Genomic DNA, 19,153 nt, shown 5'->3' with positions numbered 1-19,153 from the left:
ATAATAAAGTTAGTGTTTTTATATACATTTGGTCGGAGCTGTTGTGCGATGGATAAAGCTTGGGTCTGGTTACCAAGGTATAAATGTTAGTGTATTTTGCTTATCTTTTTTTTATTTCATTTACGAAATTGTGCTTCTTAATTAATTTTCATTTGTGTGCATCTGACAGGAATAGTCTCGAGTATGAGCAAGGTGCAACTGAGTTTGTTTTTTCGTCATCAAGACAATTGGCTGATCTAGTTGAAATGTTCTGCCCTTGCGTTGATTGCCGCAATGTCTGCCATCAATCAAGAGAGACAGTTTTTGAGCATCTCGTCATCAGAGGGATGGATCAGAAGTACAAGAGATGTAAATATTGGAGTAAGCACGGGGATATAAGGCCAGATAAGACAGCTGATGTTCAGACGTCTGAAAATGAGGCTTATGAGTCGATGAGGACAGCTTTTATAGCGAGCGATGGCAAGACACCATTTGAGAAGCAGAATTCAGAGGATTTTGCCATGTTAGTCTTGGGAGTGATCTTGCCATGTTATACAAGAAGTGAGGATCAGTTAGCGGATGTATTCACCAAGGCTGCAAAACATAAGACTATGGAGTCCATTCATATCAGATTGGGACTCATAGACCTGAAGGCAAGAGGCTGAGCCCGTAGTCATGAGGTCTTTACTCTTTTTCCCTCATCAATGTTTTATCCCAATGGGTTTTTCCTGGTGAGGTTTTTAATAAGAAATATCTTATGTCTTTCCAAGCTTAACTAAGTTCACTAAGTTAAGCTTGAGGGGGAGTGTTGAACAGAGTGATCAAATAGAGAATGCTACATGATAATAGACTGAAGGTTTAGAGAAGCATAGAAGAATGGAGAGGAGTTGAAGTGGGGTCGTTTGTACAAAGGATGGACGTACAAGTGGCCGTACGAGGCCATACCATCCGGGTCGACAAAAGCATATTGAGTCAACCACAAGTTAACCGACTGAAGTTAACTTGGAGTTTCACCATTCTTACATCCGTTCCTGCATCAGACCGTTGAGAGGATAAGGCAGGCTGATCCATGCTGTCAAGAGCTGTAAAGTAAAAGCAACCTTAGCCCTTGGCCAAAGCGTGTGAAGCTCCATAGCCGTTCATTTCAAACCGGGACGCTGGTCCCCTTTGACCTCACATGCTTTTCATTTAACCTAGCTAGCCTATGTCATGTTTAAGCCTCCTATATATTGTAAACTTTTTTATTAATGAAAGCAACACGATTCTGAGTCTCCTTCTCTAATTTCCATCATGAATTTTACATATCCTTACACATAGTTCGCATAATCTCTCATAATCTCTTTTAGTCTCCTCTCAATACCTTTCTTATTTTCTAAAATCATATCCAGCACATTGAAAGTCAACTGGAACAAGGGTATTCCCTATCTGCACCTCAAGGTTTTTGACGATTCCTCCTGAATTCCTCCTAGAACAGTCCACAAAAGTGAATGACTCCTTAGAAGGCTCTATCTGTAAGCTCAGATGAGCTACCATCACCTTAGGTATGATGCTGACTGAAGAACCTTTGTCACAGAGTGCACAGGGGTAGTCAATGTTTCCTATCAAGCAGGGTACTGCAAACTTTCCTGGATTACTGTAGGAACCGAAACTCGCACTGTCGATTTCCGTTTAAATAAAGAAACTAGGAAAACCCTAATTTCCCAGAGGATCCGGATATCTGCTAATACCACACGTCAAGCAATAAGAACACGAGAATAACAACGATAAAGTATAAGAAATCGAAAAGAGAGCAAAGTAGATCTTATTCAGAATTTTCGTATGAGCGTTTACAACAAGGTATAGGCCTGGGCTCGAGAGCTGTCGGCGAGATTCTTAGTTCTAGCAACCCGAAGACGGCTAAACCTAATTGAGTCGCAGCTCGAAATAACAAAAACGGAAAATTGCCTAAATTGCTCTAAGTGCTAAGTTTGCTCTAAAAAAGTCTCTCCCCCATGCCTCTCGCCTAGGACTCCTTATATACTCGCTCCAAGGTCGGTTTACGCCTTTACTCTTCTGCCCTTAAGCCGTCATAGCATAAAATGGAGATATTCTATTTTTTCCGATCTTCGTAATTATCCTCAAAATTTCGTATTTATCCGCGGAAACTTGACATTTATCCTTCCTTGGGCGCCAAGCGTAAACCGTGCTACGGTTTACGGGCTTTTGGTTAAGAAATCGTAGAGTGGGCCTCGAGTCGTGTTTTAGGTACCTTTGGGCCATTTTCCGACTCGAAGCGTTTACTGCGATTTCTTTCAAAAAAGAATGATCTTTCCGCGGTTTCAATCCACTAAGTTTGATCGATGATTTAGAATAGCAGAAAACATGAACCGAGTTCGCTACGGTCTTTGGGAGATAGTATCGAAGGTTCGACAAGAATGCATGGACTGGTGTCGTATCGACGTTTAGAAGAGCTCGGTCGCTACGTAGAGACCGAGCTTTGGCTTGAGCCCGGTCGCTACGTAGCGACCAAGCAGAACAGACGCTTGCGCTCGGTCGCTATGTAGCGATTGAATGGGACGGTCGCTATGCTTTGGCTCGAGCTCGGTCGCTACGTAGCGACCAAGCAGAACGGACGCTTGAGCTCGGTCGCTACGTAGCGATTGAGAGGGACGGATGCTCGGTCGCTACGTAGCGACCGAGTGGGACGAATGCTCGGTCGCTACGTAGCGACCGAGCTTTGGCTCGAGCTCTGTCGCTACATAGCGACTGAGCGGAACGGACGCTCGATCGCTACGTAGCGACCGAGCTTTGGCTCGAGCTCGGTCGCTACGTAGCGACCGAGCGGGATGAACTCTCGGTCGCTACGTAGCGACCGGAGAGCGTGCATGTGCGGTAGTTGCGCAATGACCGAGCTTGGTTTGTCCACTTTGAGCCTTCAAGGATACTTCTTCGTAAAATCTTTGTATTGGTTAATTTTTAAGAAAATCATATTTTTGTTTTACTATCTTTTCGGAAATACGATTTCCGAGGGCTTTCGGGAGTTAATTCCGTCATGACCGTTTTTGACCCCAACAATTACTCTTCTTCTTCAGGGTAATCCTCTGGTTCATCTTTTCTCTGACCTGATGGAACATTCTTTCATTGTCTACCTCAGTCTCCTTGGTCTCGCTAAAATACATCCACAATCTGTGGGTAAAGTAAGCCTTGTCGAATGGCTTATCCGTAAGGATCCTTAGAACCCTTTTTGTGAAGCTATCCATCTCCTTCTCATTAGCTCCTCTCTTTAGATGCTTGGAAACTTTTTCTCTCTTTCTCCTCAAATTTTTGCCCTCAGTTTCCTGGTCAATGATCATATGCTATGTTTCATCTTCAGATTGCTGGTTGTTGATGGTTTTTGATGTCTCTGAAGGTTTAGATGGGATTCTCAGTGCATTCAGTCTGGCCACATCGATGCTAGGTAGCCGCAGTAGGCATGTGAATGGCGGGTGTCGATCGTAGCTGGAAAACTCTTGTCGATCGCTGCCTTACTTATTTTGTCGATCGATGACTGATTGATGTTGCCAATCGATGTCTTCCGTGGTTACACGGTAGGGCTTGGGTTGGATGAGGGTGTCAAGCTGTGAACTCTTCGTGGGTCATGATCCTCACTGTCTCAAACGATCCAACTGAATCCATGTGTGGTGTCGATTGGTGCTTGACAGGGTGTGTCGGTCGGTACTCGTGTGACTCCATCGGTCAAAGTTTCTAGTGTTGTGTCGATAGACACCAGTGTAAACTGCCATAGTGCTTTCAACTTTGAAATCGCCCACTCGAAGCTTCTCCTCCTTAACCACTTGCCATAAATCCTCATCTATGATGGCATTCACGTGGTTTTTTTGTGCTTCATATCCTTTACCCTTGATTAAGGACTTTCTACCTCTGAACAGCTTCAGTTGTCTGAACCACCTGAGTCTCCAACTTTTTCACATTTGTGCTTAAAGCTTCAAACTTTATGTTCAGGTTGGTGTAGACAACATATATCCTCCCATTGAAATCCACTGTCATCTTCTACTGGCTTTCAAGAACCTGATCAAGCATCTTCTCGATCTTGCTTTCATGGGCATTTGGTGGTGGATTATGGTAGTAGGAACTATCATTGGCTCTGTTGTTGCTGTAGGATTTTCTGGTACTGTAAACTCTGGTTATTGTTGTGATTAAGCTAGGCAAATAGTTTAAAAGCTATAAATAATGAAAGTAGGGTGAATAAGAAATTGTTCAGTTGATTGATTTGAGGTTATAAACATTTAAGAGAAATAGTTAAATATAAAGTTTCATGTAATCATGATTATAATGATATAGAATACTTAGATTGACAATCTGCAAGAACGGAAATTCACACTGTCGATCTCCGTCAAATTAGGAAAGTTTGGAAAACCCCTAATTTCCAGAGGTCCTGAATCTCTGCGGGAACACACAAACACGAAAGAGAAATAAATAACAAAATATCGATAGAAAATTGCACGAAGGTATTTTATTGAATAATCTTAATTGAGATACAGAGTTTCACCGAAAATAGGATGAAAAGGAAATAGTCAACAGTGGAGAATCGCATAACAAAAGCGGAAAACATTATAAGTATTGAACCCGCTAGTCTAGCCACCTAAATTCTAAATTCTCGTAAAGTTAACAGAAATCTCCTAGGTCTAAAGTTTTGGGATCCTGGCGCTCTTGGCTTCTGTTTATATATGTCTTCGAGGTCGGTCGTTGTTGTAGGACCACAAGCTTAGGTTCCCCTAGTCCGCAAGGGTCCAACGACCAGGCCAGGTGCGTGTGTAATAAGAGCTGGGTTTACCAAGGCCGTCCAAGAAATACTTGACCAAGACCGAACCGGCTTCCAATAATTGCTGATTCAAGAGATGGCCGAGTTAAAGCTTGAAGATCCAACCGATCCAGTTGAGGTTCAACACCTGCCCCGTTCAATTCAGTTCCCCTCGACTGATCAGAACCATCCCAGCTTAATCATCTCCAAATTCAGTCTCGGTTCATCCGTCCCAATTGATCTGGTTCAGAGACTTAGCCGTCCGTCCGAATAAGGTAAGAAGGTGATATTTCAATCTGATTTCTAACCGGTTTAGTGGTTTTGATTTGTGTCTGGTTTATTTATTTCGATTTGGTTTAAGACATTATGGGCAAATTGTTAAGTCTTTTTATTTTCTTTTGAGTCCAATAATTCAGGCCATTGTTAGCCTTGCTTTAGAGTCCAAGTAGAGTTGGCCCTTTATGTTAGGCCTTTCTGTTTTAGAGTCCAAGAGTGTATGTTTTTTTGCGTCAAGTCCACTAGAAAGGCAAAGCTGCATCTGGTATTTAAACCCCCTTATAAACGGCCATGTATTTTTTAGACAAGATAATATATGAGTTAGTTTGCCCCTAAGAAAACCCCAAGCCTTTCAGTCGTGAGAAACAATTGAGAGCAACGTTCTAGACATATCAAAGAGCCGGCAATTGTTCTTTGTGGAGTCCATCGATCCATTCCATTCCTTATCTGATCTTGAGAGAGACACACATCCAGTAAGAGCCGGAAGCATCTCTATCCATCAATTCATCCGCTGATCTTGTTGAGAGAGACATACGTCCAGCAACAGATCCCATCCTCCATCTCTCTATCTCTATCCTTTGCTTATCATTTAGAATCGCAAATCTGTTCTTCTTTGCTTGTTGTTTTCGTTTAGATCATAAAAGAAAAACCTCATAAAAATCATTCATAAAGTTTGTTCTCTGTTTCTAGTTTATCCTAAACCTAAAAACTTATAAAAAGATCATATTTGTTTCAGGATAAAATCGTGTCCAAGGAACCCTAGTCTAACAGCCAGCCGCTAAAACTGTCCGTCCATACCGGATCCGTACAGCCTCTGTCTACATTCGTCCGACCCGTTCGATCAGTCCTTCGTACCTACAACATTTTGGTATCAGAGCTGAAGTTCCTGAAACTTCAGTTATCTCTTGCTATTGTTCTTGTCGATTTTCTTTTTAAAGAAGTTTGTTTGATTCTTAAAATTTCGAAAACCCAAAGAAAAGGTGTTCTTTTCTTATTTAGTTGATTCAATTTCAATCAGCATTTATTTTTATTTTTAAATTGTTCTCCAAGTTTTCCATTTTACAAAAAAAATTGAATTTACCTTCTTTCCAAGTTTTCAAAAACTCAAATATAAATATATATATATATATATATCAACTTTCGTTCTTGATTCAAAATCGATCTGCCTTTTAATTCTTGCATTTAATTTCTTCCTTGGTCGATACTCTTGTATCAGATCCAAGTTTCTTATTTAATTCCTCTGTATCCCTTGCATTTGATCTTTTCTTCTTTAGTTAATTTTCGCAGACATGGGATAAGTAGATCGAGACCAAGCCGCCCTCAATGCTCAGTTTCAAACCACCAATGATGAACTCAGGGCGAGCCATAGAGCAATAACCGAACAGCTTGCTCAGATCAAGCAGCGAGACAGACCTAATGGACCGCGACCTCCAGCCAGGAACCAGCCGGATCTAGACTCAGACGCGGACTGTACCGACGATACCAAACCTGTGAATCTGAACGACAGAACCGGGCCGGAAACGGACGAGGCTGAGAACAGAGGGTCCAAGGAGGAGACGACCCAGACCGGAAGAAAGGCCGGGACCGAGAAGAGGAGGAACCGTGGCTAGCAAGCAAGGACCTAAAGCTGAAACCCCATACGTTCTCTGGGAAGGTTTATCTGGACGCTTACATCACTTGGGAGAAGCGTATGGAGTACATCTTCGTGTACTACAAGGCTAGGAAGATTGCCCTTGCAGCTGCTCAACTGACCGACAATGCCTTATCCTAGTGGGATCGGGACGTCGCCAAGGCCGGTCCAGTATGGAGAGCCCGCACATGGGCCGAGATGAGAACTAAGCTCCATGGCAGGTATATTCCCTCTTAATATCAGCGGGACTGACTAAAGCATTTCCGTAAGTTGTCTCAGGGTACTAAATCCATGGAGGAGTATATCGAGGAGTTTGATTCCCTTCGGCACAAGCTGGACGTTGATGAGCCATAGCCGTCCTTGATGTCCCAGTTCCTAGAAGGCTTACACGACCCGATTGCTCACAAGGTGGAAAGACAACCGTATGAGGACTTCCAAGACTTGCTTCACTTTGCTGTCCTGGCCGAACATCACATCAAGAGGAAGACCGCGTCCACAAATAGGTGTAAGCCCGTCTGGACTCCACCAGCCGCCAAGCCCGTAGACAAAGGAAAGGCGATTGAGGTTGAGAGACGGTTCAAGTGAAACTAGCCCAAACAGTCTGGAACAAACCATTCGGACCAAGGTAGAACACAGGCCCAAAATTTGAGAACTCGTGACATTATTTGTTATAAGTGTTCGGGAAAAGGACCTTATGCTCGAGACTGTCCAAACAAGCGAGTGATGGTCCTTAAGGCCAATGGAGAGTACGAGTCTCAAGATGAGGCCGAGGTAGAGGCTGTTGTGTCCGATGAAGAGGTGACTGATCATCCAGAAACTGGCGAGTTACTTGTAACCAGGAGAGCCCTTAGTGCCCTCTTTGATCCAGAGACCATCCAGAGAGAAAACGTCTTTCACACAAGATGTAGCGTGGAACAAAAGGTATGCAGTCTTATAATAGATGGCGGTTCTTGTACTAATGTGGCCAGAAAGTATCTTGTTGATAAGTTAGGTCTAATCAAGACTCCACATCCGTGACCGTACGAACTTAAGTGGCTCAATTATGAGACTGAGCTTAAGAAAGCTGAGCAAGTGGTGGTGTCCTTCAGCATTGGCAAAGACCATGACCAGGTCAAGTCTGATGTCGTTCCAATGCACGCTGGCCACTTACTTCTAGGCAGACCGTGGCAGTTTGACAAGGAGACCATTCACCATGGTCGGACCAATGTTTACAGCTTCAGACACAACAACAAGAAGCATAATCTCACGCCTCTTAGCCCACGAGAGGTACACGACATGCAAAAGGCCATGGACCAGGCCAGTAAGGTAAGTAAGACCAACCTATACATTACTTCCGGACAAGTTGTAAAAACTTTATATGATCACACGCAGGTGCTACTAATGGTCTTTAAGGAAGGTTGTTTTGCAGGTTTTGAAGTCCAGCTTCCATCTGAGGTACATGACCTCATGGAAAGGTACAAGGAGGTGTTTTCGGAAGACATTCCGACCGGCTTACCTCCCATCCGAGGGATCGAGCATCAGATCGACCTCATGCCCGGTGCTCCGCTACCAAACCAAGCTGCTTATCGAGTCAACCCTGAGGAGGCTAGGGAGCTGGAGAAACAAGTCGAAGACCTCATGGACAAAGGATATATACGGGAGAGTCTAAGTCTGTGTGTTGTTCCAATTCTACTAGTCCCCAAGAAAGATGGAACGTGGCGGATGTGTGTGGATTGCCGAGCCATCAACAACATCACAATCAAATATTGGTACCCTATACCCAGATTAGATGATATGTTTGATGAACTAAGTGGATCTATTGTGTTTTCTAAGATTGATCTTAGCAGTGGATACCATCAAGTTCGCATGAAGGAAGGGGATGAGTGCAAGACTGCCTTCAAGACCAAACAAAGTCTGTACGAGTGGCTTGTGATGCCGTTTGGCCTCACCGATGCGCCAAGTACCTTCATGAGACTCATGAACCAGGTGCTGAGGCCGTAAATCTGTAGTGGTTTACTTTGATGACATCTTGATTTACAGTCAATGTCTAACCGACCATGTTGGACATCTAGAACAGGTTTTGTTAACTCTTCAAAAAGAAGGTCTTTATGCCAACCTTAAGAAGTGTGTCTTCTGCATTGATCAGTTGATATTTATAGGTTTTGTTGTGAGTTCGCAGGGACTAAAGGTTGATGAAGAGAAGATCAAGGTGATCCAAGAGTGGCCTACACCGTCCACCATCGGACATGTCCGAAGTTTCCACGGTTTGGCTAGATTTTATAGGCGCTTTGTGAAAGACTTCAGTACCATTGCTGCTCCCATGACCTCGGTGATTAAGAATAATGTATCCTTTACTTCGGGACAGGCCCAAGAAGAGTCTTTCAACAAACTCAAATATAGTTGACACATGCACCAGTCCTTACTCTTCTTAACTTTGATAAACCTTTTGAGATTGAGTATGATGCATCAGGGACATGGATAGGAGTTGTGTTGACTCAAGGAGGCTGACCTGTTGCTTTTTAAGTAAGAAATTGAGTGGAGCTGCCCTCAACTACCCCACCTATGATAAATAGCTATATGCTCTAGTGAGGTCTCTTGAAACTTGGCAACATTATCTTTTGTCTAAGGAGTTTATTATTCATACATATCATGAGACCCTTAAACATTTGAGGGGCCAAACAACACGCAAGATGAGGCATGCTAGGTGGTTGGAGTTCGTAGAGACCTTTCCCTATGTGATCAATTACAAAAAGGGGGAAGACAACATGGTGGTCGATGCCTTGTCCAGGCGTCATACGCTCATCACCACCATTGAGGCTAAGATTATGGGATTTGAACAACTTAAAATGTTTTATGCTACTGACCCTGTTTTTGCTGAGCTTTACAGTAATTCAACAAAAGGAGCAGTAGGTCCATTCTATCAGAATGATGGATTCTTTTTCAAGGAGAAACGGCTTTGCATCCCACGCGGATCCATGCGTGACCTGCTGACCAGAGAGGCCCACGGGGGAGAACTAATGGGGCACTTTGGCCGGGACAAGACCTTAGACGTATTATCTGACCACTTCTACTGGCTGCGGTTGAGCGCTATGTCGAGAGCCTTTGCACCAAGTGCACTGTCTGTCTCAAGACAAAGTCCTGGTCACATCCCTATGGTTTACATATAACTTTACCTATTCCTAACGCACCATGGGTGGATCTTTCCATGGAATTTGTGCTGGGTTTGCCCAAGATAGAACACAAAGACTCCATCTTTCTTGTAGTGGACAGGTTCTCCAAGATGGCACACTTCATTCCGTGTGATAAGACCAATGACGCTAGTAAGACAGCTGATCTCTTCTTCAAAGAAGTGGTGCGTCTACATGGAGTCCTTAGAACTATTGTATCTGATTGTGACACTAAGTTCCTCAGCCACTTCTAGAGGACATTGTTGAAAAATCTTGGTACCAAGCTCCTTTTCTCGAGCAGATGTCACCCCCAAACCGACGGCCAGACTGAGGTAGTAAACCGTACTCTCTCTCGGTTATTGAGAGCTACGGTGGGTAAGAACCTTAAGAATTGGTTAAGCTGCTTGCCATTTATTGAATTTGCTTATAAACTTGCCAAGCACTCTATCACTAACCATTCTCCTTTTGAGGTCGTATATGGTTTAATCTAGAGACGCCGATGGATCTCTCCCCCTTACCACTATCTATGCAGGTTAGCCAAAGTGGTGCCCACAAGGCCGAGTTCGTAAAGAACATGCACCAGGAAGTCGTGGAGAACATAGAGAAGAAGGCTGAGAAGAACTGAGCTAAACTCAACCAAGGCAGTAAGGAGGTTATTTTTAAACCAGGCGACTGGGTGTGGCTCCACATGCGGCCAGAACGGTTTCCTGAAGAGAGGAAGTCCAAGCTATCCCCTAGGAGAGACGAACCATTTCGGGTGCTTGAGAAGATCAACAACAACACTTATAGTCTTGAAATGCAAGGTGAGTTTAAAGTTTCCCCAACGTTCAATGTATCTGATTTGGCTCCTTATATTGCAGGTGATGAAGAAGTTCTGAGGACAGAACCTTTTAAAGGGGAGGGGATGTTATAGCACCACAAGCTGAGGTTCCCCTAGTCCACAAGGGTCCTACGACCAGGTCAGGTGTGCGGGTCATAAGAGCTGGGTTTACCAAGGCCGTCCAAGAAATACTTGAGCAAGACCAGACCGGCTTCAAATTATTGCTGATTCAAGAGATGGCCGAGTTAAAGCTTGAAGATCCCACCGATCCAGTTGAGGTTCAAGACCTGTCCCGTTTAGTCCAGTTCCCCTTGACTAATTAGAACCATCCCGGCTTAATCATCTCCACATTCAATCTCGGTTCATCCGTCCCAACTGATCCCGGTTCAGAGACTTAGCCTTCCGTCCGAATAAGGTAAGCATGTGAGATTTCAATCTGATTTCTAACCCGTTTATTGTTTTTTGATTTGTGTCTGGTTTATTTATTTCGATTTGGTTTAAGACATTATGGGCAAATTGTTAAGTCCTTTTCTTTTGAGTACTCCAATAATTCAGGCCTTTGTTAGCCTTGCTTTAGAGTCCAAGTAAAGTTGGCCGTTTATGTTAGGCCTTTGTATTTTAGAGTCCAAGAGTGTCTATGTTGTTTTGCCACAAATCCCCTAGAAGGGCAAAGCTGCATCGGGTATTTAAACCCCCTTATAAGTGGCCTTGTATTTTTACACAAGATAATATATGAGTCAGTTTGCCCCTAGCAAAACCCTACGCCTTTCAATCGTGACAAACAATTGAGAGGAACGTTCTAGACATATCAAAGAGCCGGCCATTGTTCTTTGTGGAGTCCATCGATCCATTCTATTCCTTGTCCGATCATGAGAGAGACACACGTCCAGCAAGAGCCGGAAGCATCTCTATCCATAAATCCATCCGCTGATCTTGTTGAGAGAGACATACGTCCAGCAACAGATCCTATCCTCCATCTCTCTATCTCTTTCCTTTGCTTATCATTTAGAATCGCAAATCTGTTCTTCTTTGCTTGTTGTTTTCGTTTTAGATCATAAAAGAAAAACCTCATTAAAATCATTCATAAAGTTTCTTCTCTGTTTCTATTTTATCCTAAACCTAACAACTCATAAAAAAGATTTTATTTGTCAGGTACAAATCGTGTCCAAGGAATCCTAGTCGAACACGCAGCCGCTCAAACTGTCCGTCCGTACCGGATCCGTCCCGCATCTGTCCTTCAGTTCGTCCCACCCATTCGATCAATCCGTGCCTACATAAGTCGCCCTTTCCTCTTTTGCCTTCGGGCCCAAGCCCATCTCTTCTCAGAAATATGCAATTTCTCCCGATCTTCGTAATTATCTGTGGAAACTTGACATTTATCTTCTCTTGCGAATAATAGATAAACCGTCATAGTAACCATGTGCCTATCTTTGTCAAACTCGTAAGTGGGCTTCTGGTCGCGTTTAAGACCTTTTCAAACTGTTTTCCGACTTACACGTTTTTACGATTTCTTTGAGAAATCACCTTTGGTACGACGTCGGTTTAACGAAATAACTTAAATCCATCATATAGTTAAGGCAAATTTGGTATTTAGTTAACCATTATCGTTTTATACGATTGATTCGAACTCATACGAGAAAACTAGTCTTTGTGGTTTTTATGGGACAGTCTCAACGATAACTCCGATCGTGACGAAACAATAGATGGTTCACTCGAGGCACAAAGAAAGGAATCTTGGCGTTGGTAATAAGCCGGATTGGATAGCACTGCTGGCCATATGGCGAGCTCGACTTCGGAACGTCCCGCTCGTCATACGGCAAGCCGGACCTGGGCCGTCCCACTCGCCATACGAAGAACCGGACCTGGGGCGTCCCGCTTGCCATATAGTGAGCTGTACTTGATTGTCCCGCTCACCAAATGACGAGCCAGACCTGGGCCGTCCCGCTCGCCATATGGCGAGCCGGACTTGATCGTCCGCTCACCAAATGGCAAGCCGGACCTGGGCCGTCCTGTTCACCATATGGCAAGCTGGACCTGGGCCGTCCCGCTTGCCATATGGCAAGTTGGACCTGGGCCGTCCTGCTCGTCATACGGCGAGCTCCTGGATACAGCTCTTCGATGTTCTGACGAGTTCTACTTTGGTACTTTTTCTGAAGTTATTTTGAGAAAGTTCCTTGAGAGTATCGATCCTAGACGTTGATTTCAAGATGACAGTTTTCGACCCCAACACAATCCTAGAAGTCGAAGTCTAATGCAAAAGGGATCCAGCTTCTGCTGAGAATCAATTCTATTGACTAAGTCCCATATCTCAGTTGTCGCTTGTTGATATAGATCGAGCATCGATTGATGCTATTGAATTGGCGTTGATCGATGCTTCCTTAGGCAAGCGTTAGCAAGTTGATTGATAGGTTCACTATTCTTAACTAAATCAGTTGTCGCATGTTTCTAGTAATCATAGCTCAAGTCGGTCATGAAAAAGCGGCCCGATTTCGTGCTTCGCCGTCGATCGACGACAAGTGGTGTTTGTCGATCGACCTAGGCCATCCTGCTTGCCATATGGCGAGCCGGACCTGGGCCGTCCCTCTTGCCATATAGCGTGCTAGACTTGATCGCCTCGCTCGCCATATGGCAAGCTGGACCTGGGCCGTCTGTTGATTTAGGAAAGATAGGACACCCTAAATTTTTCAGAGGTCCCAGATATCTGCAAAACCACACGCCAAGCAATCAGAATAGGAAAAAAATACTAAGTATGAAATTGACAAAACGAAAAGAGAGCAAACAAGATCTTACTCCGAATTTTGCTTATAAGCGTTTACAACAGGTAAGGCCTCCGCCGTAAGAGCTGTTGGCGAGATCCTAGTTCTAACCACCTAAGACCTGAAAAAATCTAGTTAAGTCGCAGCTCGATAACAAAACGGAAAATTGCCTAAATTGCTACAAGTGCTAATGTCCTTTTGCTCTGAGTAGAAAAATTGCGTCCCTCTGCATCTTCGACCTTGACATCCATTTATACTCCTATAGAGGCGGTTTTCTCTTTCTCTTTCTGCCCTCGTTCTAGTTTATCACTTCGCGAAAATATTCCATTTTTCTTCGATCTTTGTATTTATCTTCGACAACTTCACATTTATCCCCCGAATTTGACATTTATCTTCTCCTGCATAACAAAAGATAAACCGTCATAACGATTGGGCTTGATTTCGTATAAAATCGTAAGTGGGCTCTTAGCCGGGTTCTGGGCCATTTCGGGTCGTTTTCCAACTTAGGCGTTTTTACGATTTTATAAAAAGAGCGCTTTCGAAACAACGTCGATTCCGAAGAACATTCAAATTCTTTGTATAGCGTAGGCAATTAGAGGTGTTCAGCTAACCGTTGCCGTTTATACGTGATAGACCGTATATTTTATCCATTTTTAATCATGGTCTATAAGTGTTTTAAAGTGATTTAGGATACAATTATTATGTTTTGGAGTCTATTTAGAGTATTTACAGGTTCTGAGATGTTTAGGAGAAATATGGTGATTTTGGAGTCTTTTGGAGCCTTTGGAAGTGCAGAGTTGCACATAAGTGTCAGATGTTTAGCTATGGATGGAGAGTTTCCGACCGTTAGATTGAGCCCATATTTTGACACAAGATTGAGCTTTGAGTTAGCTTTCCAATGCCACCGGTCTCAGGTCAATCAGCATTATGTTTCATTGTTTCTCTGAGAGGAGAGAAAGGAGGAACTCCTATCAGAGTCCTTCTGGAACTCCATTGGTTTTCTTATCTAATCTATTTCAGTTTTTCTATCTATTCATCTATGATTTCTGTTTTCATGTCTGAGTAGATCCACTTGTTAGATCCATGGTTCAGATAGGTTTGTGGGATTAGCCCCAAACTATAGATCTGCCTTGTTATGATATTCATGATAGATCTATACTTATTGCTTGTTCTAGAGTAATTAACTAGAATATTGATCATAGGATTGCATACACAAGCATCCTTGTTATCCCATCCTGACATTTATCTATCATATTAGGATTGCTAGAGAGGGCTAACCGCCAATTTAGGATCGTAATAGGGCAAATCATTTCGCGCATAGGCCTGGTTAGAACCCAGGTGTATCGGTCGATGTCCTCAACTGACTATCGGTCGACGTAGGCAAAGGTGTATCGGTCGATGTCCCAATAGGACCATCGATCGACGCTCTTTCGTTGTCAACATACTAACCGTTGAGACACGAGATCTAGCTTATTAACCAGTAAAACATGCGACAGCTGATCACTGATTTAAGCGGTTGAGCTCTAACGTATCATGCATGCAACAAATAGGTACCTATAAGAATTATAATCTCCGACACATGAATAGAAACCTTAGATCTATTAACCATCCTTCCATCAAACTACTCCTTGCCAAGTTGAACAATTACCTTGTTCATCTTGTTTATTGCTTTATTTATTACTTGCTTTATTTACTGCTTTAAAACCTATTAGCCTAGCTTAATCATATAACTATTAGATCTAATCGGTTCCCTAGCTCCTTCTATCGTGAACACTGTTCATCGTGATACTGTTCATCGTGATACTGTTCATCCGAACATTGTTCATCGCGATACTGTTCATCCGAACACTGTTCATCGCGATACTGTTCATCTGAACACTTTTCATCGAGATACTGTTCATCCGAACACTGTTCATCGAAACACTATTCATCGCGGCACTGTTCCTCCAATGACGAATACCTTTAATCTGACAAGTCAATGGTATGATTGGGGAAGTGAGGATCCATTTAACGGTCTTCCTCATGAGGATCCCAAAGATCTTATCAAGAGACTTGAGGAGTTAGCCTCAGCAAACAAGCACGATGAAATATCTGCAGACCACATTATCTGCAAGATCTTCCCCTATTGTTTATCTAGAGATGCTTTTAGCTGGTTCAGTAAGCTGCAACCAAGATCTCTAACCTGCTGGGAAGACATCAAAGAAGCCTTCATAGGCAAATTTTTCAGCGAGGCTGTAGCAACTCGAAGTAAAAGGCTTGACAAAATGATTAAAGATCGGGAGAAAAGAATAATGATTAGTATGAGTCAGATTCTTGACTTCGTCTACAGCGAGGAGAATGGAGATATTGGAACACCGACAACTCATGTCAAGCAGCCAGACATTCAGGTTCATCATGCAGATGAGAGTAAGCAGAAGGACAAACTGAACAGAGAAAAGCTGGTCAACCATGATACAGTTAAGGAAGATGAATATCATGTATCAGGAGAGCAGAGCAAAGTAGAAGAAGCTGATACAAAAGATCCGACTTCAGCATCGATCGACAGTAGTAACTCAGAATCGATCGATATCTGCACTTCAGAAACGATCGATCGATATTTGTCAAGGCTGCCATCCTTCCCATTAGCTTTTGAAACTCCTTGACGTTCTTCGAGGAAGGGATCGAGTGGATGGCCCTGATTTGCTCCGGGTTGGCCTCGATTCCCCGGTATGTTACAATGTACCCTAGGAACTTGCCAGAGTTGACCCCAAATGAACATTTAGTCGGGTTGAGCTTCATGTTATATTTCCTGAGGGTGGAGAACGCTTGTTGCAGGTGAGATATGTGGTCTTCCGCTTCCAGGGATTTAACCAGCATGTCATCGATGTAGACCTCCATGGTTCTCCTGATTTGGTATGCGAACATCATGTTCACCAGCCGCTGATAGGTCGATCCCGCATTCTTTAGGCCGAAAGGCATAACCTTATAGCAGTAGATCCCTCTGGACGTCATGAAGGATGTTTTCTCATGGTCTACCGGATGCATTAGTATCTGATTATAGCCGGAGAACGCGTCCATGAAGCTCATCAACTGGTGCCCCGCGGTGCCGTCCACCAGCTGGTTGATATGAGGTAGCGGGAAGGGGTCCTTTGGACATGATTTATTGAGGTCCGTGAAGTCAATGCAGACTCTCCACTTCGCCTTCTTTTTCTTGACCACGGGGACGTTGGCTAGCCACTCTTGATGCTGCACCTCACGAATGAACCCCGCGCCGAGCAGGCTCTTGACTTCATCGTTGATGATCGCATCTCTCTCATGAGCAAATGATACCACTCAAATTACCCTAAGGAGTGTTACTCTCATCAAAAGAGGTTCAGATGTAGTACTTAGGGATCGAATCCACAAGGAGCTAGGGAACAATTAAATCTAGTGTTTATTAATTCTAAGAGTTGTAAATGTTTAAATGAAATAGCAATAGTAACAATCGAAGTAAATAGTAAATGTAACTTGGTTGGAAATGATATTAGACGCAGGGCCACTATTCAGGTGTTGGAGATTATAATATCTATATATGTCTATTTGTTGCATGCATGATATGTTAGAGCTCAACCGCTCAACTCAGTGATCATCTGTCGCATGTTTCACTAGTTAACAAGCTAGATCTCGTATCTCAACGGTTATTATGGTGACAACGAAAGAGTGTTGATCGATGGTCCTATAGGGACGTCGACCGATACACCTTTACCTACGTCGACCGATAGTTAGTTGAGGACATCGATCGACGGGTTCTAGCCAGGCCTATGCGCGAGTATGATATGCCCTATTAAGATACTAAATTGGCGGTTAGCCCTCTCTAGCAGTTCTAATATGATAGATAGATGTCAGGATGGGATAACAAGGGTGCTTGAGTATGCAATCCTATGATCATGTTAAAACAAGCAATGAATACAAATCTATCATGAATATCACAACAAGAAAGATCTATAGTTTGGGGCTAATCCCACAAACCTATCTGAACCCTGGATCTAATAAATGAACTACTCAGACATAGCAAAGCAATTCATGACAATGAAAAAATGGAAATTCATAGTATAGATGAAAAGAAATGAAAACAAGGAGTTCCAATCACAAGTGATCTTCTCTCCAGAACTCTCTCTCTCTCTCAAAGTAAAACTGTAACAAAAAGCTCTCCCTGCCGTCAAAACACTTAGGCAGTATATAATCTACTAGGTTAAAAACTCGTCAGGGCATTTTCGTAATTTAGCTTGGACTTGGCTTCAGGTCCGCTGGATCCAAAATGTCGCATGTCCAATGTCTCGACATCGATCGATGGTACTTATGTACATCGATCGATATTAATCTTCATTTGTCGAGGCATCTCATGGTGTCGCTCGACACCACTGGATGTGCATCGATCGATTGTTCTTCCTCTCGTCGACCTCTACATGGTCAGCTTGGATGAAATGTCTTTTAAGTTCCAAAATGCTCCAAAGTCATAGCTTTACTCCGAAATGCACCTGAACCTGAAAACATACCTAGAAGAGTAGAAAACATAGATATATATATATATATATAGTAAAACACCTATATACTATGGATGAAAACGGGTCAAATCCAAGGTATATCAGCAAACTTCCGTCTCTTTTGTCTGACGGGTTGGTGTAGGGGATCCACCTGCAGCTTATGCATGATGATCTTCGGATCGATCCCAAGCATCTCCGCGTGGGACCAAGCAAAGCAATCGGAGTTAGACCTGAGGAAGTGTATCAGTCTTCTTCTCAACCCTTCGTTAGCTTGGAGCCGATCTTGAGATGTCGGGTCTAATCTCCTTCGGTTAATGGCACCTCATCCATTTCTTCTACCTCTGGTTCCTCGGTGTGATGAGCCAGAGGTTTTCTCTGTAATTGCTATAAGACCTTGGTCTTTCCTTTCAGAGTTGTCTGATAGCAGGCGCGAGAATATTCTTGAGCCCCTCTGATCGCCTTTGTGCCCCAAGGCGTAGGGAACTTCACCATTTGGTGAAGGGTCGAGGGGACGGCCCCCATTCTGTGGATCCAGGGCCGTCCTAAGATCATGATTTAGGACGAATCGCAATCAACCACGAGGAATTTGGTTGACATGTTGATTCCTTTGGCGTATACGGGGAAGGTTATCTCCCCCGCGGTTGTATGCGGCCTGCAAGATGATGTTGCCTGAGCTTCCATTATCTACCTGTATCCTTTTTACCAGGCGGTTCGGTACAGTGAGCGAGATAACCAGCGCGTCGTGGTGAGGAGTGAGGACTTTCTCCTGCTCCTTGGCCGTGAAACTTATTTCGTCCGTCCCTAGGAGCTGACGTTTTGGCTTGGCTGCTTCTAGGCCGTGCTTGGATTTCCAGGTGCGTTTCTTTGCGGCTGCATGGCTTATGCCACTGACTTCCGAAGCACCCGCGATGAAATGGATCACTCGGTCCTGTCGTGGTGGGGAGACAGGAGCAGCTTCAGTGGGCTTACCCGTTGTCTCCTTGCTTAGATTTCTCTTGCCCATCTCGGAAAGGAACTCCCTGAGGTGCCCTTTCCTAAGCAGCTCGATGACCTCGATCATTAGTGTGACGCAGTCCTCCGTTTTGTGACCGTGGTCTCAGTGGAAGTCGCACCAGAAGCCAGTATTCCGGAAAGAGTTGGGGGCTTTCATCTTCTGAGGCCACTTGACCTGCTGGCTGTTGGGGTCAAAAACGGTCATGATGGAATTAAAACCCAAAATCTTCGGAAATCGTATTTCCGAAAAGATAGTAAAAGAAAAATATGATTT

At 43.7% G+C, this 19,153-nt stretch overlaps 2 protein-coding genes across 2 annotated transcripts; one reads left to right on the top strand and one right to left on the bottom strand.

Annotated features, from left to right (window-relative positions):
* Positions 1 to 9,331: 9,331 nt before the first annotated feature.
* LOC117126753 lies at positions 9,332 to 9,808 on the top strand. The gene has a single exon (XM_033275782.1). It carries the CDS (start codon positions 9,332 to 9,334, stop codon positions 9,806 to 9,808), a length of 477 nt encoding a protein of 158 aa, XP_033131673.1.
* An 8,649-nt stretch (positions 9,809 to 18,457) lies between these two features.
* LOC103845152 lies at positions 18,458 to 18,946 on the bottom strand. The gene has a single exon (XM_009121991.1). The coding sequence runs from the start codon at positions 18,944 to 18,946 to the stop codon at positions 18,458 to 18,460; it is 489 nt and encodes a 162-aa protein (XP_009120239.1).
* Positions 18,947 to 19,153: the final 207 nt, after the last annotated feature.

This window comes from Brassica rapa, chromosome A01 (genome assembly GCF_000309985.2).
Source record: "Brassica rapa cultivar Chiifu-401-42 chromosome A01, CAAS_Brap_v3.01, whole genome shotgun sequence".
Taxonomy (NCBI): Eukaryota; Viridiplantae; Streptophyta; class Magnoliopsida; order Brassicales; family Brassicaceae; genus Brassica; species Brassica rapa.
This window is presented reverse-complemented; position numbering and strand designations above follow the sequence as displayed.